The sequence below is a fragment of the Nerophis ophidion genome, linkage group LG23 (genome assembly GCF_033978795.1).
Source record: "Nerophis ophidion isolate RoL-2023_Sa linkage group LG23, RoL_Noph_v1.0, whole genome shotgun sequence".
Lineage (NCBI taxonomy): Eukaryota > Metazoa > Chordata > Actinopteri > Syngnathiformes > Syngnathidae > Nerophis > Nerophis ophidion.
In genome coordinates, this window is record NC_084633.1 from 6,017,398 (window position 1) to 6,041,169 (window position 23,772).

General features: G+C 38.1%; 1 protein-coding gene across 1 annotated transcript in view; it reads left to right on the forward strand.

Annotated features, from left to right (window-relative positions):
- Nucleotides 1-23,460, forward strand: part of LOC133541788 (adhesion G protein-coupled receptor E1-like) — a 32,814-nt gene extending 9,354 nt beyond the window's left edge. Inside the window, exons 7-23 of the mRNA XM_061885377.1 lie at nt 1,456-1,599; nt 6,419-6,565; nt 6,635-6,781; nt 6,872-6,909; nt 7,008-7,088; nt 9,892-9,921; nt 9,999-10,161; nt 10,228-10,338; nt 10,507-10,682; nt 13,568-13,768; nt 16,298-16,501; nt 20,847-21,088; nt 21,172-21,238; nt 21,309-21,400; nt 22,868-23,027; nt 23,142-23,207; nt 23,365-23,460. Of these exons, the coding sequence (XP_061741361.1) occupies nt 1,456-1,599; nt 6,419-6,565; nt 6,635-6,781; nt 6,872-6,909; nt 7,008-7,088; nt 9,892-9,921; nt 9,999-10,161; nt 10,228-10,338; nt 10,507-10,682; nt 13,568-13,768; nt 16,298-16,501; nt 20,847-21,088; nt 21,172-21,238; nt 21,309-21,400; nt 22,868-23,027; nt 23,142-23,207; nt 23,365-23,430 (2,135 nt within the window). The 3' untranslated portion in view covers nt 23,431-23,460. The remainder of the gene's footprint in view (nt 1-1,455; nt 1,600-6,418; nt 6,566-6,634; nt 6,782-6,871; nt 6,910-7,007; nt 7,089-9,891; nt 9,922-9,998; nt 10,162-10,227; nt 10,339-10,506; nt 10,683-13,567; nt 13,769-16,297; nt 16,502-20,846; nt 21,089-21,171; nt 21,239-21,308; nt 21,401-22,867; nt 23,028-23,141; nt 23,208-23,364) is intronic.
- The last annotated feature ends 312 nt before the right edge of the window (nt 23,461-23,772 follow it).

Below are 23,772 nucleotides of genomic sequence, written 5' to 3' on the forward strand. Positions count from 1 at the left end.
TAAGGTAGAATTTTTTTTCAAGAAAAAAGTCCTAATTTGAAAAAAAAAAAACATTGCAGTGGACCCGTTATAAAAATAAGGTCGAATTTTCAGGGTGCAATCTATAATTAAAAATAAAAAAAAATAAAAATCACAAAAAGCCTGTTACAAAAATAAGTTTGGAATTAAAAAAAAAGACAAAATCACAATAGGCCAATAACAAAATAAGGTATAATTTTTAAGAAAAAAATGTCATAATTTTATAAGAATACAATTGCATTAGTACTACAACAAAAAAAATGTCTATAGGCCTATAACAAAAATATTGTAGAACTTTTACGAAAAACTTCATAATTTAAACAAGAATACAATTGAAATAGGCCCATAACAAAAATAAGCCAGAATTCTCAAGAAAACAGTCATAATTTTACAAAAATAAAATTGCAATAGAATCATAACATATATAAGATAGACTATTTTTCAAAAAGCCATCATTTTAAAACAAACAACAACAAAAACCCACAATAGGCCTGTTACAAAAATAAGTTAAAATAATTTAAAAAAAAAAATACAAAACAATATCACAATAGGCCAATAAGTATAATTTTTAAGAAAACATTTCATAATTTTGTAAGAATAAAATTGCAATTGTCCTATAACAAACAAAAATATATCTACAGGCCTATACAAAAATATGGTAGAATTTCAAAGTACAAGTTCATAACTTAAACAAGAATACAATTAAAACAGGTCCATAACAGAAATAAGGTAGAATTCTCCAGAAAAAGTCATACTTTTACAAGACTAAAATAGCAATAGACTCTAACAAATATAAAATAGAATATTTTTCAAAAAGCCATCATTTTAAAATAAAAATACATCTCAAAAGGCCAATTACAAAAAATAAGTTAGATTCTTTCAAGAACAATTTCATGATTTTACAATATTAAGATTGTAATATTATTATGTTCATTATTATTATATTAGTTAATGTCTAAATCCTGAAAACTAGTTATGGCACTGCCTGAATAAAAATACTACTTTAAGTTTTAATATTACAAACAAATGATAACAATTACAAAGAATAAAGCCAAAAAATTTAACATTTTTGATAAAAAAAGCTTTACTAAAAGTCATGTTATATAATTTACAAGGATACAGTTGTGTTTACAAAAAACAACAAAAAAGTAATCATCGAAACTGTAACATTTTAAGAGTATTGAGGGAAATTGACAAGTTTCTTCTTGTAATATCACTACTTTTTCTTTTTACTTTACAACAATTTATTGTTCTGTTTCCAATTTTACTCCGTAATGCCTATACACAACTAACCTACTAAATATCATGTTGAACCAACCATTTACATTTTCTAAATGAAACATAATTTGTGGTAGTCAGTAACAGTGTGTGAATAATCATAAAATGACCCATTTATCCATGTTTTAATATTCTGTCATTCATCTCTTTTATTGTCAGATATAAATGAATGTTCCAAAGCCGACTTTTGTGGTCCAAGCTCTTTGTGCACCAACACACTTGGAAGTTTTACCTGCACGTGCCAGCTGGGCTTCTTTCCAACTGAACAAGAACAGCCACCCGACCAGGACAATAATTGTATAGGTAAACCTACACTGTGTGGATGGAACACAACAGAGACTAAATTAATACTTCAAATAGGCTCCAATTACTCTAGTACAGGAGTCACCAACCTTTTTGAAACCAAGAGCTACTTCTTGGGTACTGATTAATGCGAAGGGCTACCAGTTTGATACACACTTAAATAAATTGCCAGAAATAGTCAATTTGCTCAATTTACCTTTAATAAATTAATCTCTCTCTCTCTCTCTCTCTCTCTCTCTCTATATATATATATATATATATATATATATGTATATAAATGGGTATTTCTGTCTGTTATTCCGTCGTACATTTTTTTTCCTTTTACGCTTAAATAATTTGCCAGAAATAGCTAATTTGCTCAATTTGCCTTTAATATATATATATATATGTATATATATATATATATATATATATATATATATATATATATATATATATATATATATATATATATATATATATATATATATATATATATTTATATATATATAAAAGGGGTATTTCTGTCTGTCATTCCGTCGTACATTTTTTTGCCTTTTACGGAGGGTTTTTTGTAGAGAACAAATGATGAAAAAAACACTAAAGATTACATTTTGAAACATAGTTTATCTTCTATTTCGACTCCTTAAAATTCAAATTTCAACCGGAAAAAAATGAAGAGAAAAGCTAGGTAATTCGAATCTTTTTGAAAAAATAAAAAAAAATAATTTATGGAACATCATTAGTAATTTTTCTTGATTAAGATTAATTTTAGAATTTCGAGGACATGTTTTGAATAGGTTAAAATCCACTTTTAAAATAATAATTACATTTGATTCTACATATTTTTTTAGATTTGCTAGAATATTTTTTTTGAATTTTAATCATAATAGATTTGAAGAAATATTTCACAAATATTCTTCGTCGAAAAAAATGAAGCTAAAATGAAGAATTAAATTAAAATGTATTTATTATTCTTTACAATAAAAAAAAATACCTGAACATTGATTTATATTGTCAGGAAAGAAGAGGAAGGAATTTAAAAGGTAAAAAGGTATATGTGTTTAAAAATCCTAAAATCATTTTTAAGGTTGTATCTTTTCTCTAAAATTGTCTTTCTGAAAGTTGTAAGAAGCAAAGTAAAACAATTAATGAATTTATTTAAAGAAGTAAAGACCAAGTCTTTGAAATATTTTCTTGGATTTTCAAATTCTATTTGAGTTTTGTCTCTCTTAGAATTAAAAATGTCTAGCAAAGCGAGACCAGCTTGCTAGTAATGAAATTAAATTGAATAAAAAATAGAGACAGCTCACTGGTAAGTGCTGCTATTTGAGCTATTTTTAAAACAGGCCAGCGGGCGACTCATCTGGTCCTTACGGGCTACCTGGTGCCCGCGGGCGCCGTGTTGGTGACCCCTGCTCTAGTCTATTCAAAATGGTCATCGTCCAAAGCAGGGGTTTTAAAGGCACTGACCTGGTGAGTCCATTTAACCACACGAATACGTTTGTCAACGACAAACCCCAAGACCAGTGAAGTTGGCACGTTGTGTAAATCGTAAATAAAAACAGAATACAATGATTTGTAAATAAAGTTCAACCTGTCACGCGTTCGGCGCACTTGCTGCGCAGAGTTGCCACTTCGTGGATGCACAACGACCAGTCAGGCAGGAGTGCAGGTAAGAAACTGATTTTAATATAATAAAACAAAAGAACACTGATACAAAAGGACAAAATAAAGCGCTAATGCTAAACTTAGCTGGAGACAAAGAGTACAAAAATATAACGAGCCGACCCCACGCGAAACTAAGGCGGAACTTATATGGAAAGACACAGAACAGACTACTTAACGTGACGTGTTGCATAAAGCAAACAATGGACCGAGGACGAACTAAGGAATCAGGTGGGCTTAAATACACAAATAATAATCAGAAACAGGTGTATGACAGGAGCCCGTGAGGAGGAGCACAATATGTTGCCATGCGGACTAAAACAAACGAGGAAGTGCTCAAACACAAGGATCGGCAGAGTCCAGAAACAAACAAGATGAAAAACATATCAAAAGGCAAAACCATAAACGATCCGAGTCGCGGATCGTGGCACAACCTATATTCAATTGAATAGACTGCAAAGACAAGATACTTTACATTCAAACTGGGAACTTTGTTATTTTTTGCAAATATCCCACAGGTGAACAGGCTAATTGGGATGGTGGGTGCCATGATTGAGTATAAAATCAGCTTCCATGAAATGATCAGTCATTCACAAACAAGGATGGAGCGAGGGTCACCACTTTGTGAACAAATGCGTGAGCAAATTCTCCAACAGTTTAAGAACATTTCTCAACCAGCTATTACAAGGGATTTATGGATTTCACCATCAACAGTCCGTAATATCATCAAAAGGTTCAGAGAATGTAGAGAAATCACTGCACGGAAGCGATAATATGATGGACCTTCGAACCCTCAGGCGGTACTGCATCAAAAAGCGACATCAGTGTGTAAAAAACAACACCACATGGGCTGAGGGACACTTCAGAAAACCACTGTCAGTAACTACAATTGGTCGCTACATCTGTAAGTGCAAGTTAAAACTATACTATGCAAAGCGAAAGTCATTAATCAACAACACCCAGAAACGCCGCCGGCTTCTCTTTTCCCGAGCTCATCTAAGATGGACTGATGCAAAGTGGAAAAGTGTTTTGTGGTCTGACGAGACCACATTTCAAATTGTTTTTGGAAACTGTGGACGTCGTGTTCCCCGGACCAATGAGGAAAAGAACTATCCGGATTGTTATAGGCACAAAGTTAAAAATAAACAGCATCTGTGATGGTATGGGGGTGCATTAGTGCCCAAGGCAGGGGTAACTTACACATCTGTGAAGGCACCATTAATGCTGAAAGGTACATTCAGGTTTTGGAGCAACATATGTTGCCATCCAAGCAACGTTATCATGGACGCCCCTGCTTATTTCAGCAAGACAATGCCAAGCCATGTGTTTCAACAGTGTGGCTTCATAGTAAAAGAGTGCGCGTACTAGACTGGCCTGCCTGTAATCCAGACATGTCTCCCATTAAAATAGTGTGGTGCAATATGAAACCTAAAATACCACAACGGAGACCCCGGACTGTTGAACAACTTGAGGTGTACATCAAGCAAAAATTGAAAATAATTCCACCTGAAAAGCTTCAAAAATTGGTCTCCTCAGTTCTCAAACATTTACTGTGTTGTTAAAAGGAAAGGCCATGTAACACGGTGGTAAAAATGCCACTGTGCCAACTTTTTTGCAATGTGTTGCCATTTAATTTTAAGTTAATGATTATTTGCCCCAATTAAATTAAGTGTCTCATTAAATATCTTGTCTTTGCAGTCTATTCAATTGAATATAAGATGAAAAGGATTTGCAAATCATTGTATTCAGTTTTTATTTACAAATTACACAACGTGCCAACTTCACTGGTTTTGGGTTTTGTACATGGTATATTATTGGCTTCTAGGAGCGAGCAGCTACCCGACAGCTAAGCACACAATAGCACACAAGATTGACGTACATAACAAGTGCCCTTCATTGAACAATATTGCAGTTTAAAACATCTGTCAATTGTACCAACTAATCATAGTCGCATATTACCAACAGACTCGTACAAGAAAGTATAGATAGATAGATAAATAGATAGATAGGTCTTTATTGTCATTGCAAAAGTACAACAAAACTTTGTTTTCAGATTAGACAAAAACAAATAGTGTACAGGGTTACAGAACAGGAACGCTGATGGGTCGCCACAAGAGGTGAAAAAGGTAAACGCTGGGGAAGGATGAGTAAAAAAATACAATTTAGACTGGGCTCCTAAGGGGGCCCAGTCTGGAGTGGGAAAAAACATCCATAGCAAAGCACATATAAATATTACAACATACATCTCGACATATCTAGCAACAGAGGGTAGGGAGTTCGGTGTCATGGTGGTAGGCCGCAGCTCTCAGGCGCTGACCATCAATTCATCACTTCTACGGGATTTGCGTCGAGGGTGTTGGGTAGTGGGGGGTGGGGGGGCGGTGTGTGTGTGGTGTATATTTTTGTGGATGTTTGTGTGTAAGCCCGTAGAGTGTCTCTGTTCCGCGGCCTTGATGTATTGTGCAGTCACTAGTCCAAAGTAAAAAACAACAGATGTGTGTCCATGAGAGACAAGAAGGTAGTTTGTTATGTCTTCGCTGCACTGTCCTTCGGGAGAGTCTCGACGCCAGGGAAACAATTCAAGTTAGAAGGTTTTGTATGCGGGTGAAAATAAAATTTGATTTTCACTCCAAATTGACTGTGACTGATCCTCAAAAACTGGGATGTAGACAGTCCGATGTGATCCACAGTTCTTCCCGCATCCTCCAATCATTTGTGGCAGCTTTGGGGTTGTTACTGTATCCAGTAACAACCGTGTCCGCAATATTAGACTTACTGCGTTATAAACCTATTTTAATGGATTATCATGACCATTATGTATTGCCAAAAAAAAAGAAAACAAATACTTCTCCACTTCAAAATTATTAATCTGTCAGAAGGTTAGTGTTGTTCATATTTTCTATTTTTTTTTCCAAGTAATTTTACTTTATCAAACCTTATGCCGCACTACAAAATATGAGTATGCACTATAATTTGTGGCTCCAATATCATATCGAAAGTGAAAAAGTTGTACCAGAGCACACTTAGTTTTTAGCGAGATTTAAGATGACTATTTTGAATGTAAAGACTGTATTATGGTGTTGCAACTACACTTAAATATGAGTTTGAGACCCCCTGATCTAAGTCTTTTTTGGCAGCTACGGTTGAGTTTTTTTTTTTTTAAATGTTTCAGATATTGACGAGTGTGTTGAAGATGCCACCGTCTGCGGTCCTGACTCCAACTGCACCAACACGGTTGGGTCATACATCTGCACCTGTTTCCGAGGTTACCGGGCGAACAACCCAAAAGTGATAGCCAGCAAAGTTAACCCATGCACAGGTGAATGCACCACTTGAAGGACTCGATATCTACTACATGTTGAATATGTGTCTTTTCCCTGTTTTATAGACATAGACGAGTGCAGCGAGACACCTGGTATCTGTGGGAAGGGAACCGTGTGCACTAATACACTGGGGACCTTCTATTGTTCCTGTCCAGACGGCTTCTACCCCACCACTGGGATAATATGGATTTTTGGTGTCTCCTTTTGTAAAAGTAACCTTTGAATACATTAAACTAAGATAGTATTATTGTCCAAAGAGCAGTGCATATGAAAAAATGATCACATGATAATTTTTCTGGTAGGTCTTCATGATATTCTCGATGAGATAAAGCCTCCTGTGGTAAGTGACGTTTTTGAGGTGACATAACCGAGAAAGAACATTAAAAATAGGAATGCTGCTCAATCATGTTAGTATATAAGTAAGTGTATATGTTGCAGGGTCGCACAAAAGAGAGAACCTTTCTCGACAACATGGACCAACAACTTGTCAGCAACAGTGACATCGTCTTGCCAGGACCAGTCAGTACAACAAAACAACAAAATATAATCAATATTCTCCTGCTAGAATTTAAACTTATGCTAGTATGCTTCAAAACATATATTGTCTTGCATTGTTTTGGAGCATACAAATACAGCAAATCTAAGCATTTGATATTTTTTTGGGGGAAAAAAATATGATATCTAATTTTTAAAATTATTCTATAAACTAAAGCATTTCTGAATATTATCTTCGTCAAAACCAACTTTTTGGGGTAGATTTTTGAAGCATATAATGCACCTCTGCGACCCCGAATACATTTTTTTGAAAATAATAATAGTAGTAAAATATTATATATAACTGTAATAATTATTTTAGGAACTGAAAAAATATGAAAATTGCCTTAATACAATCAATGTTGTTCTGTTTTTACTTTTGTGGCATATTCTGTACAATTACAGCATATTTAAGCATTTGTTAAATGTTAATGGAAAAAATACAAATAAAATACATCATACAATTATTAAAAATTATTGTATAAGCTAAAAATGGTTAAAACATTGCACTCATCAAATTAGATCTTTGAAGCATATACAATTACAGCATGTGGAAAAAAATAAAAATAAAAATACATTCATACATTCTGATATGTAACTCAAATAATTATTCTAAAAACTAAAAAAAAACTAAAAAAAAATAATAAATAAATATATATATATATATATATATATATATATATAAAATCAACCTCATCAAATTAAACTTTTGAGGCTAAATGTTTGTAGCATGTAAGATTATATCTCAGCATTCACACAATTTTGTAACAAAAAGTAGATACATGATAAATGACAGTTATAATAATGAAATATTATATGTCTTTTTAATAATTAATCTATGTACTAAACTAAACTGGATTTTTTTAGCATATAAAATTACAACAGATTTCAGAATTCAATAAATTATGTAAAAATTGTGAAATGTAATAACTCAATTAAAAAAAAATCGACATATATTGGTAAATATTCTGTTTTGAAACCCCTTAATTATTAGTACGCAAACATACAGTCCATGCAAAAATTTATTATTATTATGAGTATATATTTTTTGCTGCATTTCTGTTTTAATCTACAAAAGCAGTGAAGTTGGCACGTTGTGTAATTCGTAAATAAAAACAGAATACAATGATTTGCAAATCCTTTTCAACCTATTTTTAATTGAATAAACTGCAAAGACAAGATATTTAATGAAACTTAAAATTGAATGGCAACACATTGCAAACAAAGTTGGCACAGGGGCATATTTTTACCACCGTGTTACATGGCCTTTCCTTTTAACAACACTCAGTAAATGTTTGGGAACTGGGGAGACCAATTTTTGAAGCTTTTCAGGTGGAATTCTTTCCCATTCTTGCTTGATCTACAGCCTAAGTTGTTTATATTGCACCACACATTTTCAATGGGAGACATGAATTGATTAACTAGGACCCCGACTTAAACAAGTTGTAAAACTTGTTCAGGTGTTACCATTTAGTGGTCAATTGTACGGAATATGTACTGTACTGTGCAATCTACTCATAAAAGTTTCAATTAATCAATCAATCAAAGGTCTAGACTACAGGCAGGCCAGTCTAATACCCGCACTCTTTAATTATGAAGCCACGCTGTTGTAAAACATGGCTTGGCATTGTCTTGCTGAAATAAGCAGGGGCGTCCATGATAACGTTGCTTGGATGGCAACATATGTTGCTCCAATACCTGTATGTACATTTCAGCATTAATGGTACCTTCACAGATGTGTAAGTTACCAATGCCTTGGGCACCATTACACCCCCATACCATCACAGATGCTGGCCTTTCAACTTAGCGCCTATAACAATCCGGATGGTTCTTTTCCTCTTTGTTCCAGCGGACACAACATCCGGTTTCCAAAAACATTTTCAAATGTGGACTCGTCAGACTACACTTTGCGTCAGTACATCTTAGATGAGCATGGGCCCGGCAAAACTGACTGCATTTCTGGGTGTTGTTGATAAATGCCTTTCGCTATGCATAGTAGAATTTTAACTTGCACTTACAGATGTAGCGACCAACTGTAGTTACTGACAGTAGTTTTATGAAGTGTTCCTGAGCCCATGTGGTGATATCCTTTACACACTTATGTTCGTTTTTGATGCCGTACCGTCTCAGGGATCGAAGGTCACAGGCATTTAATGTTGGTTTTCATCCTTGCTGCTTACGTGCAGTGATTTCTCCAGATTCTGTGAACCTTTTGATGATATTACGGACCGTAAATGGAAAAATCCCTAAATTCTTTGCAATAGCTGGTTAAGAAATGTTGTTTTTAAACAATTTGCTCACGCATTTGTTCACAAAGTGGTGACCCTCGTCCCATCCTTGTTTGTGAATGACTGAGCATTTCATGGGAGCTGCTTTTATACCCAATCAGGGCACCCACCTGTTCCCAATTAGCCTTTTCACCTGTGGGATGATCCAAATAAGTGTTTGATGAGCATTCCTCAACTTTCTCAGTCTGTTTTGCCACTTGTGCCAGCTTTTTTGAAACATGTGACAGGAATGAAATTCCAAATGAGCTAAAAAAAAACAAAGTTTCTCAGTTTGAACATTAAGTATCTTGTCTTTGCAGTCTATTCAATTGAATATAGGTTAAAAAGGATTTGCAAATCATTGTATTCTGTTTTTTATTTACCATTTATACAACGTGCCAACTTCACTGGTTTTGGGATTTGTATAAGACAAAGAAGCTTTAAGTCTTAAGATCTGACAGTGCGGACATATTTATTCCATGTGCTGTATTTGATCACCTTTTTTCTCTTCGTCTCCGCAGACAGTTGCAAACAGCTTCTCAGCATCGATGGTACTTTTATTTTTCTTTTAACCAACTTTCATTGCTATTTGTAGGAAACTTACTTTTCATGTCAACATGTCCTCAAGGAGGTGTCAGGAGTCGGACCCCAGGCCAAAACCGTCAAGGTGAAAAGCGAAGGAGACGCGGACACAGGAAGTAAGATACTCGCTATCTCGGACCGCCTTGTGACCGCCATGGTGTCGCCGGGTCAGAACCACACCAAAACCACCTTGAACAGCACAACCGTGGGTAAGCGATGTTCACCGTTCTATTATTGTTTCACAACATTCATACCTCCTTAAATATGTGGGCTAGATCTAACCCTTGAGATATTTGGACCTGAGAGTAGTGGAAGTTCTTCTCATCTCTCTGCAAACGGAAACATCATGCAAGTTAACCTAGAAGGTCTGGCGAAGAACAACAACGGTGAGACACATGCATGACATGATGTGGTATGCATTGGATTCCCCATTGTTTTCCCTTTCCTTCATAGCGACACTGCAGAGGACTCTGGTTCTCACAATGAGATCTTATTTTAAATGAGTTTGAAGTAAGCTGAATAAACATTGTGTTTTATCATACGGACTTGACCAGGTTCTGCGGCAGCGGCCTTTATGACGCTTAACGGCATGGAGAGTCTTCTCAGTCATCAGTACTTCGAAAGCGAGAACAGGACAGAGATGTACTCGGACGTTATTACAGCGGTCTTACCTTCAGTGAACAACACCAACCTCACCGAGCCGGTCAACTTCACCCTTCAACACAAGAAGGTGTCTCATTTTAGAACAAGATGTTTCTTTTAACTACAGCGGTACCTCGACTTACGAGTTTTAGGGGTACAAGCTTTGTCTCGGCTGCCTGTCATCGGGTTCTAAGGCTCTTCACCATTAGTTAGCGTACCAAATGTCTTGGTCAACTCTGTAAAAACCTACTGGTTAGACATCGATTGATTTTTTCAACCAGTGGAACAAAGAAGAAAATGAGTGGGAAAGAAAGAAGAATTAAAGAAAGAAATCCTCAAAAACATGGCTGACTGTTTAGCCTATGGGTGTTTAAAGTTTTACCACTGAAAAGTCAAAGCATGCGGGGGCCATTTTGATATTTTTCATTTTCAAAACGAGCACAATATAAGTGTTCCTGTTGTGATCCGCTGCCCGGATCATATTGTGATCTGGATTTTTGGGTCTGTCTGTGTTTTCTGTTAGTTTGGACTCCCATTGTTATTGTTTGTGCACCTGTGAGTTAGTTTGGTCACCATGGTAACGCATTATTTTCATCTGCCGCATGTTCCAGACGCACACCTGTTTTTCTGATTACAGTCTTGATTTAAGCCCGCCTCATTCGTTCATTCGGTCTGGCTGTGTAGTTTGTGTTTCACACAACAGTGACGACTTTGGTTACCAGTTCTGCTTTTGCTAGCTTCCACACTAGGCCTTGTCACGCCAAATTTTTTCTCCCTACAAAAACCTTCCCCCCCCATTTACTTCCAGGGTCATGATTAATACAGACATTTTGTTAACGCTATATTATAAAAATATAATGCTATATTATGAAAATGTAACGATATATTATAAAAATACAGACGTTTTGTTAACGCTATATTAGAAAAATTTTTAAAAAACAATTTACAAACACAAGCTATGGGATGACATAAGAGGAAACGTGACCCCGGAAGTAAATGCGTCATCCCATAGCTTGTGTTTGTAAATTGTTTTTTATTTTTTTTTAATAAAAATAGCATTAACAAAACGTCTGTATTTTTATAATACAGCGTTATATTTTTATAATATAGCGTTAACAAAACGTCTGTATTAATCATGACCCCGGAAGTAAATGGGGTTGGGAAGGTTTTTGTAGGGGGGAAGAAATTTGGCGTGACAGCCTTGTTATTCCTCTAGCTCCCATGCTAGCTCTTTTGTTTTGTCTTTTGTGCTATGAGTAAGTTTTTCTTTTTCCTAGTTTGTTTTATTCTTGAATAAATCATTCACTCTTCCCTTCACGCTGCGTCAGAGCCCGACTGCGTCCTTGAGAGAACGACTCCGCATCACAATGCGACCCAATCGCCACAGTTCCAGTCATAAAAGTATTCAAAATAATGCTTAAATGTCGGGATCAACTTCAGAGCTTTGTGTCGAAACAAAGTTTTATTTTATGCTGTGGCAAAAAAAAAATTCTAAATATGCATTTTCCCTTAAACAATGTTCAAAATTCTATTTTTTATGTGAAGTAATTGGAGCCAATAACTAAAGCTAAAGTTAAAGTACCACTGATAGTCAAACACACACGAGGTGTGGTGAAATTACCCCCTTGTTCCACCCCCTGGGAGGTGAGGGGAGCAGTGAGCAGCAGCGGTGGCCACGCTCGGGAATCATTTTGGTGATTTAACCCCCAATTCCAACTCTTGATGCTGAGTGCCAAGCAGAAAGGTAATGGGTCCCATTTTTATAAACTTTGGTATGACTCGACCGGGGTTTAAACTAACAACCTTATTCTTAACAACAATGATTTTGATTCACTATTATTTTTAACAACATTTGTTTTGATTCATGATTATTTTTTGAATGTGTCAAAATCCTCAAAGTTCCAAAAGGGACCCACTAATAAAAGTGTTTAACACAAGTTGTATTATTATTTTATTACTTTCAGCAGTTAAATCTCCAGATTAACTTCAGGTCCATCCATCAATCAAAAGTTTGTATTATGTTATATGTTTTTTTGTTTGTTTGTGTGTTTTTTAAATGCTCTACTTGACATAGAAAATGTTTCTGCCAAATACACAAAATATGCAATATTTTCATTTAGAACAGCAGTTTCTTTCATTCAAAAATGTTATACTTGCCGAATTCATCCCACGGGCCGGATAAAATCTGTTTGCTGGCCTATTCCGGCCGCGGGTCGTATGTTTGACACCCCCTGCCTTAGTTGAAATAGTCCTAAACTTAAAAAGAAATAAATACTTTTGTAAAAAAACCGAAAAAACATAATAAACAAGCAAAATATAACTTTTTGTCGGAACTTGCATTAATATCATTTTTTTTTTAAATTAAAGGGCAAGCTAAATGTTCACATTATTGTGGTGTTTTAGGGCAGTGGTCCCCAACCACCGGGCCGCAGAATCATTTATTATTATTATTATTATTATTAATTTTTATTTTTTTTATTAAATCAACATAAAAAACACAAGATACACTTACAATTAGTGCACCAACCCAAACAAACTCCCTCTTTCATGACAAAAAATAAAATAAAATAAAAAATAAAAATAAAATACAAATAAAACACCCCAGCCACCCCCCCAGCATTGACTAAATGTATTTTAATTCATTTCGACGTAAGACGGTTTCATTCATTAATTTAAGTTTTTCAATACACCTACAATTAGTGCACCAACACAAAAAACCTCCCTCTTTCATGACAAAAAATAAAATAAAATAAAAAATAAAAATAAAAATAAAATAAAACACGCCCCCCACCCCCCTCCCGGCATTGACTAAATGGATTTTAATTCATTTTGACGTAAGACACTGTTTCATTCATTAATTTAAGTTTTTCAAGTTCACAGAATGAATGAAACTCATATCCCGAGATACCACTGTATTTGTTAGCTTTAAGCATGCACTGATAATTTTTTTAATGTTTTTTTATTTTTAAACAGATCTTACCCGAATCTGGTTTGGTGACATGCGTGTACTGGGAGCACGCAGGAGAAGATGAAGGAAGTGAAAAAAGTATCGATACAACCAAGAAAATGAGATGGTCTGTCGATGGATGCTGGGTTGCAGACTCAAACGCAAACTTCACAGTGTGCAGCTGCTCTCATCTCTCCACATTTGCCCTCATCCTGCAGATTGTGGAGGTATTGAAATATATATATTTTTATATAAAGTCATGTTTAAAAGTTTACATACACTTGTAAAGAACATAATGTCTTGGCTGTCTTGAGTTTTCAATAATTTCTACTCTTATTATTTTGTGATAGAGTAATTGGAGCACATACTTGTTGGTCACAAAAAAATATTCAGGAAGTTTGGTTCTTTTGTGAATTTATTATGGGTCTACTGAAAATGTGACCAAATCTGCTGGGTCAAAAGTATACATACAGCAATGTTAATATTTGGTGAACATGTCCATTGGCAAGTTTCACTGCAATTAGGTGCCTTTGGTAGCCATCCAAAAGCTTCTTGTTGAATTTTTGACCACTCCTCTTGACAAAGTTGGTGCAGTTCAGTCAAATTTGTTGATTTTCTGACATGGACTTGTTTCTTCAGCATTGTCCACACATTTAAGTCAGGACTTTGGGAAGGCCATTCAAAAACCTTAAAATTAGCCTGATTTAGCCATTCCTTTACCACTTTTGACATGTGTTTGGGGGTCATTGTCCTGTTGGAACACCAAACTGCGCCCAGGACCCAACCACCGGGGCGATGATTTTAAGTTGTCCTGAAGAATTTGTAGATAATCCTCCTTTTTTCATTGTCCTATTTACTCTCTGTAAAGCACCAGTTCCATTGGCAGCAAAACAGGCCCAGAGCATAATACGACCACCACCATGCTTGATGGTAGGTGTGGTGTTCCTGGGATCAAAGGCCTCACCTTTTCTCCTCCAAACATATTGCTGGGTATTGTGGCCAAACAGCTCAATTTTTGTTTCATCTGACCACAGAACTATCCCCCGGAAGGTCTTATTGTTCTCCATGTGATGTTAGATGAAACAAAAATTGAAATGGGACAATGAAAAAGGAGGAGCTACTACCAAATTCTTCAGGACAGCCTAAAATCATCAGCCTGGAGGTAGGATCTTGGGTGTAGTTGGGTGTTCCAACAGGACAATGACCCCAAACACACGTCAAAAGTGGTAAATCAGGATAGAATTAAGGTTTTAGAATGGCCTTCCCAAAGTCCTGACTTAGAAGTGTGGACTATGTAAAGAAACACGTGCATGTCAGAAAACCAACATTTTTGCTGAACTGCACCAATTTTGTCAAGAGGAGTGGTCAAAAATCCAACCAGAAGCTTGTGGATGGCTACCAAAAGCGCCTTATTGAAGTGAAACTTGCCAAGGGACAATGTAACAAAATATTAACACATATTTCTCTCTGGCACTCATCAAGGGTGGACGCTCCCCTTTCCTCTCCCTTATCTCTCCTGCTTGCTTCTTTGTCTTGTCTTAACTTTCTTGTTGCCTCTTTTTGCACTGCTCTCCAAATCTAAACATTGGAACTATTTACTGGCTTCAACAAAATGGACAAGATCTTGGGTTTGGGGGAACCTGCTGTCGTGACGAAGCGGTTGTTGCTGGACACACGACGGACTCTTGGGAGAAGAAGGAGGGCCGCGTGCCTGGCGACCCTTTTCTGTCGAGGACGTGAAGGTATCCACCTATTCGGAATTATGACAACAGGACTTCTGCTGATTGGAGTAAGCGTTGCTTACGTTGACACACCCCTGTTGTTGACGACTTTGGACTAGCGACTGCAATACACCAAGGCCGTGAAACAGAGACACACTACAGGCTTACACACACACACACACACACACACACACACACACACACACACACACACACACACACACACACACACACACACACACAAATCCACAAAAATATACGCCACACATACCCCCCCAACCCAACGCCCTCGACGCAAATCCCGTAGGGGTGATGAATGGATGGTCAGCGCCTGAAAGCTGCGGCCTACAACCACGTCCTTGAACTACCTTCCCCTCTGTTGCTAGATATCTCGAGATGTATGTTGTAATATGTATATGTGCTTTGCTATGGAGTTTTTTTCCCACTCCAGACTGGGCCCCCTTAGGAGCCCAGTCTGGATTGTATTTTTTTACTCATCCTTCCCTGGCGTTTACCTTTTTCCCATCTTTTACGGCGCGCCTTGTGGCGACCCATCAGCGTTCTTGTTCTGTAACCCAGTACACTGTTTGTTTGTCTAATCTTGAACAGGTTTGTGCTGAAAACAAAGTTTTGTTGTACTTGTGCAATGACAATAAAGACCTATTCTATCCTATCCTATCCTACCCTATCCTGTCCTATCCTGTCCTATCCTGTCCTATCCTGTCCTGTCCTATCCTGTCCTGTCCTATCCTGTCCTATATTTTGACCCAGCAGATTTGGTCACATTTTCAGCAGACCCATAATAAATTCATAAAAGAACCAAACTTCATGAATATTTTTTGTGACCAACAAGTATGTGCTCCAATTACTCTATCACAAAAAATAAAAGCTGTAGAAATTATTGGAAACTCAAGACAGCCATGACATTATGTTCTTTGCAAGTGTATGTGAACTTTTGACCACGGCTGCATATATGTATGAAAGAACGATAACACGTAGATTCTCAAGGTCATAGCGGGTGTTGTTGTCTCACAGCCCCCGCCGGAGGATTCTTTCTTAGAGTGGTTGAACCGAATGTGCGTCATAGTTGGACTTTTCTTCTTTGCTTTGGCCATCCTCACCTTTCTGCTGTGTAGCTGGAATCCCAAAATCGACAACACGGCACGTCTTCATCTGTGCCTCAACCTCTCCTTGTCGCACATCCTGCTGCTGTGGAACGACAGATATGTTGAGCATGAGGTACACACAAACACACTCGCATGTACAGTAGATTCTTCTGAGAGGCTGTCCTCTGCAGTGGACATCCTTGCATAACAGGGATATTGTGTAACTCGGACAAAAAAAAAAAAAATAGCCCCCGCAAAAATGTTTGCTGTAAAAAGATGTTTAATCTCAGAAGGATCTTGAACACAGGTGTCAAAGTCAGGTCACATCATTTTAAATGGTCCGCCGATGAATTACAAGTCGTCCGCCAAAAGATTTATGTACTCTGTGGTCTGTCACTATATTTAAGCGGCTTACCATGTCATTTCATGTTGACCGCCACCTCATTTATGTGGTCTGCCATTTCATTTTAAGTGGTTCACCTCATCATTTGAGTGGTGGACCACTTATGTATGAAGTCCACCACATCATTGTCAGGTTCAAACACTGATGACATCTATTAAAACAGACAAGTAGCAAGGAATCATGCAGGGACAGTTAAATTTTGCTCAATTGAGGAATGACGTTGTTTGGGCTGTACTCCAGTTACAGATCCAAACTTCGCTCTAAAGTCTAGCCCACGTGCTTCCTCTATTTATTTGGGAGGTCCCTGGTTACATCACTGAAGCTGTCGCCGAGGGAAGGGGGTAATCTCGACAGCTCCAGTTAGACACAATATATGATTATACAAGAAATGCAAATGTGTTGACACTGGTGATATCGCCTTCTCTCTGCTCTGTCTGCGTCATGGCAGTGTTCGGCCTTGACAGTCAGCAGGCCGTTCCTGGACACAGACACTGATACGAGACTGGCTTGCAATCTTTTGGATTGCCAGCTTTGCACGGATAAAGAAAAATACCACTTCAGCACAATTGATAATAACTATGGCAATGGCCCTTAAGCATAAGAGTTGTGTGATAATATATACATAATTATTCTAACAATCATTTTAAGTGGCCTGCCACATTGTTTTACATGGTCTGTCACGCCATACATGGTTCGCCAAATTATGTGCCCTTCCACAGCATTCTACATGGACTGTCACCTCATTTATGTGGTTCGCCACATCATTTTATGTGGTCTGCCACATCAATTATGTGGTTCTCCACATGAAATGGCCTACCGCTTCATTTACGGGGGCCACTATCTCATTTATGTCTTCTACTACCATATTTTAAGTGGCCTGGCACCTCATTTATGTGGTTTGGCACATTATTTATGTAGCCTCCTACGTCATTTTATGTTGACCGCCACCTCATTTATGTGGTCCACCATGTCATTCATGTCGTCCACCACATAAATTTAAGTGACCAGCCACCTCATTTACGTAGCCCACCATGTCATTTATGTTGTCCGCCACATCATTTTAAGTGACCATCTACGTAATTTAGGTGGCCCACCATGTCATTTATGTCGTCCACCACATCATTTTAAGTGACCAGCCACCTCATTTATGTGGCCCACCATGTCATTTATGTCGTCCACCACATCATTTTAAGTGACCAGCCACCTCATTTAAGTGGCCCACCATCTAATTTTTGTCATCCACCTGATCATTTTAAGTGACCAGCCAACTCATTTATGTGGCCCACTATGTCATTTATGTCGTCCATCACATCGTTTTAAGTGCCCAGCCACATCATTTATGTGGTTCGCCACATTATTTTATGTTAAACACCAACTCATTTAAGTGGCCCACCATGTCATTTATGTAGACTGTCATCTCATTTATGTGGTTAGCCACATCATTTTATGTAGTCTGCCACATCAATTATGTGGTTCCCCACATGATGTGGCCTACCTCATTGGTTTATGTTAAATGCCACGGCCCCACCGCGTCATTTATGTGGGCCATTATCGCATTTATGTCTTCTACTACCGTATTTTATGTGGCCTGGCACCTCATTTATGTGGTTTGCCACATTATTTATGTAGCCTGCTATACCATTTTATGTTCACTGCTACCTCATTTATGTGGCCCACCATGTCATTTATGTCGTCCGCCACATCATTTTAAGTGATCAGCCACCTCATTTATGTGGCCCACCATGTCATTTATGTCGTCCACCACATCATTTTGAGTGACCAGCCAACTCATTTACGTGGCCCACCATGTCATTTATGTCGTCCACCACATCATTTTAATTGACCAGCCACATCATTTATGTGGCCCACCATGTCATTTATGTCGTCCACCACATCATTTTAAGTGACCAGCCACCTCATTTACGTGGCCCACCATGTCATTTATGTCGTCCACCACATCATTTTAATTGACCAGCCACATCATTTATGTGGCCCACCATGTCATTTATGTCGTCCACCACATCATTTTAAGTGACCAGCCACCTCATTTATGTGGCCCACCATGTCATTTATGTCGTCCACCACATCATTTTAAGTGACCAGCCACCTCATTTAAGTGGCCCACCATCTAATTTTTGTCATCCACCTGATCATTTTAAGTGACCAGCCACCTCATTTATGTGGCCCACTATGTCATTTATGTCGTCCATCACATCGTTTTAAGTGCCCAGCCACATCATTTATGTGGTTCGCCACATTATTTTATGTTAAACACCAACTCATTTAAGTGGCCCACCATGTCATTTATGTAGACTGTCATCTCATTTATGTGGTTAGCCACATCATTTTATGTAGTCTGCCACATCAATTATGTGGTTCCCCACATGATGTGGCCTACCTCATTAGTTTATGTTAAATGCCACGGCCCCAGCGCATCATTTATGTGGGCCATTATCGCATTTATGTCTTCTACTACCGTATTTTACGTGGCCTGGCACCTCATTTATGTGGTTTGCCACATTATTTATGTAGCCTGCTATACCATTTTATGTTCACTGCTACCTCATTTATGTGGCCCACCATGTCATTTATGTCGTCCACCACATCATTTTAAGTGATCAGCCACCTCATTTATGTGGCCCACCATGTCATTTATGTCGTCCACCACATCATTTTGAGTGACCAGCCAACTCATTTACGTGGCCCACCATGTCATTTATGTCGTCCACCACATCATTTTAATTGACCAGCCACATCATTTATGTGGCCCACCATGTCATTTATGTCGTCCACCACATCATTTTAATTGACCAGCCACGTCATTTATGTGGCCCACCATGTCATTTATGTCGTCCACCACATCATTTTAATTGACCAGCCACATCATGTATGTGGTCCGCCACGTCATTTATATGGTTTGCCACATTACTTATGTGGCCTTTTTTTTTTTTTTAATAATTTTATGTCATCCGCCATATCATTTATGTGATCCGTCACTTCATTTATGTGGTTTCTGTCAGGGTGTGTTGCTGACAAAACCCCAAAATGCAGAGATGTTGGCAGGCACATGGTCTTAATGTTCAAAAATAAGAAAAAAAGAAAACACGAACCTGAAACCAGGAAGCAGGAACAGGAGTCAGGATCCAGGGAACAACTTACGGCATACAACGACACGACACGACAGGTAGGAACGACAATACTCCAACACTGAGTGGAGGACAAAGCAGGTTTAAATAGCAGCTGGCTGATTGACACCAGGTGTGGCCAGGTGCCAATAAGCCGCAGCTGAGGAGAAGCAGCACTCAGGGAGACAATCAGGAAATAACCAAAATAAGAGCCCTGACAGGAAATGACAGAGGAAAAACCCAAGCACAACTAAACTGTCAGGGCAAAGCCTGACAGTTTGCCACATTATTTATGTGGCCTTCTTTATCATTTTATGTTGACCGCCATCTCATTTATGTCGTCCAGCACAACCTTTTCGTGGCCCACAATGTCATTTATGTCATCCGCCATATCATTTATGTGTTCCGTCATTTCATTTATGTGGTTTGCCACATTATTTATGTGGTCTTCTAGTGAAGTGAAGTGAATTATATTTATATAGCGCTTTTCTCAAGTGACTCAAAGCGCTTTACATAGTGACACCCAATATCTAAGTTACATTTAAACCAGTGTGGGTGGCACTGGGAGCAGGTGGGTAATGTGTCTTGCCCAAGGGCACAACGGCAGTGACTAGGATGGCACAAGCGGGAATCGAACCTGCAACCCTCAAGTTGCTGACACGGCCACTCTACCAACCGAGCTATGCCGCCCCCAACATAAATTTATGTTTACCACCACCTCATTTATGTGGTCCACCATGTCATTTTTGTCGTCCGCCGCTTCATTTTATGTGGCTTGCCACCTCATTTACGTAATATGTGGTCTGTCACATTATTTAAAGTGACCCAACACATCATTTAATTGGCCCACCATGCCCTTTGAGGACAGCCATAACTGCGACAAAGCGAGTCTGACACCCTTAGTCCAGAAAAAGCACCTTTTTTGAGGCCACTTCCTTGTGTCTCCACAGTTGGCCTGCACCGTCATAGCAGGACTTCTCCACTTCTTTACGATTGCCAGTTTCATGTGGATGCTGCTTGAAGCCCTGCAGCTCTACCTCTTGGTCCGAAAGCTCTCCAGGGTGCAGGTGATCCAGAGGGACGGGCTTCCTAAGCTGTTGCTCTATCTGGTAGGCTATGGTGTCCCATTTGTGATCGTGGGTGTTTCCGCCCTGGTCTACTCGGACGGGTACGGAGTCACAGATTTCAAGGAGTGAGTGACATGAACAGCAGACCTGCATCATGCTTAGTATTCATGTCTGAGAAGAGACAAGCTAATGTTCTTGTGAATTTCAGCTGCTTGCTGTCGCAAAGGCAGAACTTCCACTGGGCTTTGACAGGACCAGTCTTAACTGTCCTTGCTGTGAGTGTGAACATAATCTTGGTATGGAAATACAACTGCTGTGTGACTGACTATATGCTTTATCCACCAGCTGAACGTCATCTTGTTCTTTGCAACTTTATGGTGTTTGAGACCCACTTTGGCCAACATGAGAAGTGATGTCTCTCAGTCCAGAGACACAAGGTGGATCTTGCTCTTTGGTTTAAATCTTGCTATAGTCCATTAATTAACATAATTAAAAAAAAAAAAATCCATAGTGGGAATTATGCAAAATGGCCATAAACTATAAAACCCAAAACCAGTGAAGTTGGCACGTTGTGTAAATGGTAAATAAAAACATATTACAATGATTAGCAAATCCTTTTCAACCTATAACCAATTGAATAGACCGCACAGACAAGATATTTAATGTTCGAACTGGAAAACCTTATTATTTTTTGCAAATATTAGCTCATTTGGAAATTGATGCCTGCAACATGTTTCAAAAAAGCTGGCACAAGTGGCAAAAAAGACAGAGGAAGTTGAATTACAATGCATAAAAAAGGGAATATATATATATATATATATATATATATATGTGTGTGTGTGTGTGTGTGTTTGTCTCGCAAAGTAATTGTCAATGATGGGCAAAATCCCCAAAAAGTACAGTTCCTCTAAAGAAAATTATGGAGTAAAAAATAATACACAAATAAAACTAAGAATTCAATTAGTAAAATAGAAATACAGGACGGTGGTCCCTCGATTATTGCATGGCTTACGTTTCAGGCACCACTATGGTAAGTACAATTCTGCGAAGTATGGACGAAATGTTATTTGTTAATTTTTTTTCCATTTATAGTCTATATAAGGTCACCACTCAGCTTCAACACATGCTTAAAAACACTTCCCATGCTCTTAGAACACTTTAAAACTATAAGTAATTCCATCCATCCATTTTCTACCGCTTATTCCCGGGGGGCGCTGGCGCCTATCTCAGCTACAATCGGGCGGAAGGCGGGGTACACCCTGGACAAGTCGCCACCTCATCGCAGGGCCAACACAGATAGACAGACAACATTCACACTCACATTCACACACTAGGGCCAATTTAGTGTTGCCAATCAACCTATCCCCAGGTGCATGTCTTTGGAAGTGGGAGGAAGCCGGAGTACCCGGAGGGAACCCACGCATTCACGGGGAGAACATGCAAACTCCACACAGAAAGATCCCGAGCCTGGATTTGAACCCAGGACTGCAGGACCTTCGTATTGTGAGGCAGACGCACTAACCCCTCTGCCACCGTGAAGCCTTACCTCTTACGCTTACAAACACTTCCCATGCTCTTAGAACACTTTAAAACTATAAGTAATTGTACGATGAAATTTAAATGGGTACCTAATGCTACTTTAAAGTATGTGAGGCACTAAGACCATAGCACATGAACACTGTGCATTGTTAATAATTCATGTCAAATTAAAATAAGGAGAGGCTTCAATAAAATACAACACAATTATATTTAAATAAATGAAGATTATCTCAGATTATCGTAATTAATTAATATACATACTTTTTTTAATTCAAATATTTTTGGCTGAAATGACCAATTAAACGTGCAGTTTACTACATTTTCAGTGACTGAAAAAAATGTAAATGTTATTTTTTTTTTTGCAGGTTGATTGTTTTTAAGATTGTGGCCCAATTCGTCATACTGGGCTGTGCGTGGATTATCGGCCTATATCAGAGCAACCTTTTCTTCCAAGTCCTTTTTATCATTCTCAATTCCCAGCAAGGGACCGTCCTCTATATAGTCCACTGTGTGCTCAACAAAGAGGTAAGACCACTTATGTCGTCCTTTAAGTATTTCTGTCTGCTATGGGTAGTTAAATGTGTTTAAAATGTCATGATGTATTTGTATAGGGGAATTTAATTTCTACATATTTTGTAGGTCCGAGAGGAGTACATGAAATGGTTGACATGTTCATTCAGTAAGAAGCAAGAAGAAAGTTCTGCAGTGAGTATAACCATTTTTTTTTTTTTTTACAGCCGGTAATCCTGCACAATCTAAATGCATTGTTCCATAATGTGGTTTTGTGCATGTGTGACAGTAGTGTTGCCTTATTGTGATCAAAATATGCGTAAAACAAATAAGAATGTCGTTCTTTCAACAGAAAGATGTACAGTCAGTGTCTGAGGACCTCGACAACGACGAGGATGGAGCTGGTGTGAGAAAATGAAGAATTTAAATAAAGAGAATGTAAACACTTCGAACCATTAGTCATTACAACTTATGCTATTGTTGTGGATGTCATGTCACCAAAGCACAATCCAGCCCTCCTCCAGGGACAATACGATAGAAATTAACTTTATAGTAGTCCGTGTATAAAAAAAAAGAATGAACTCAACACTGGCAAAAACAGCGTCTTTCCTACAGTCAAGCATACAATAGCTTGGGCCTGCATGAGTGCTGCTGCCACTGGGGAGCTGCGGTTCATTGAGGAAGGGAAGATCTATAGGTACTAGATGGATGAATAGATAGATATAGTGGAAAAGGCCCCATTCGTTGCGGTTGACCTGAC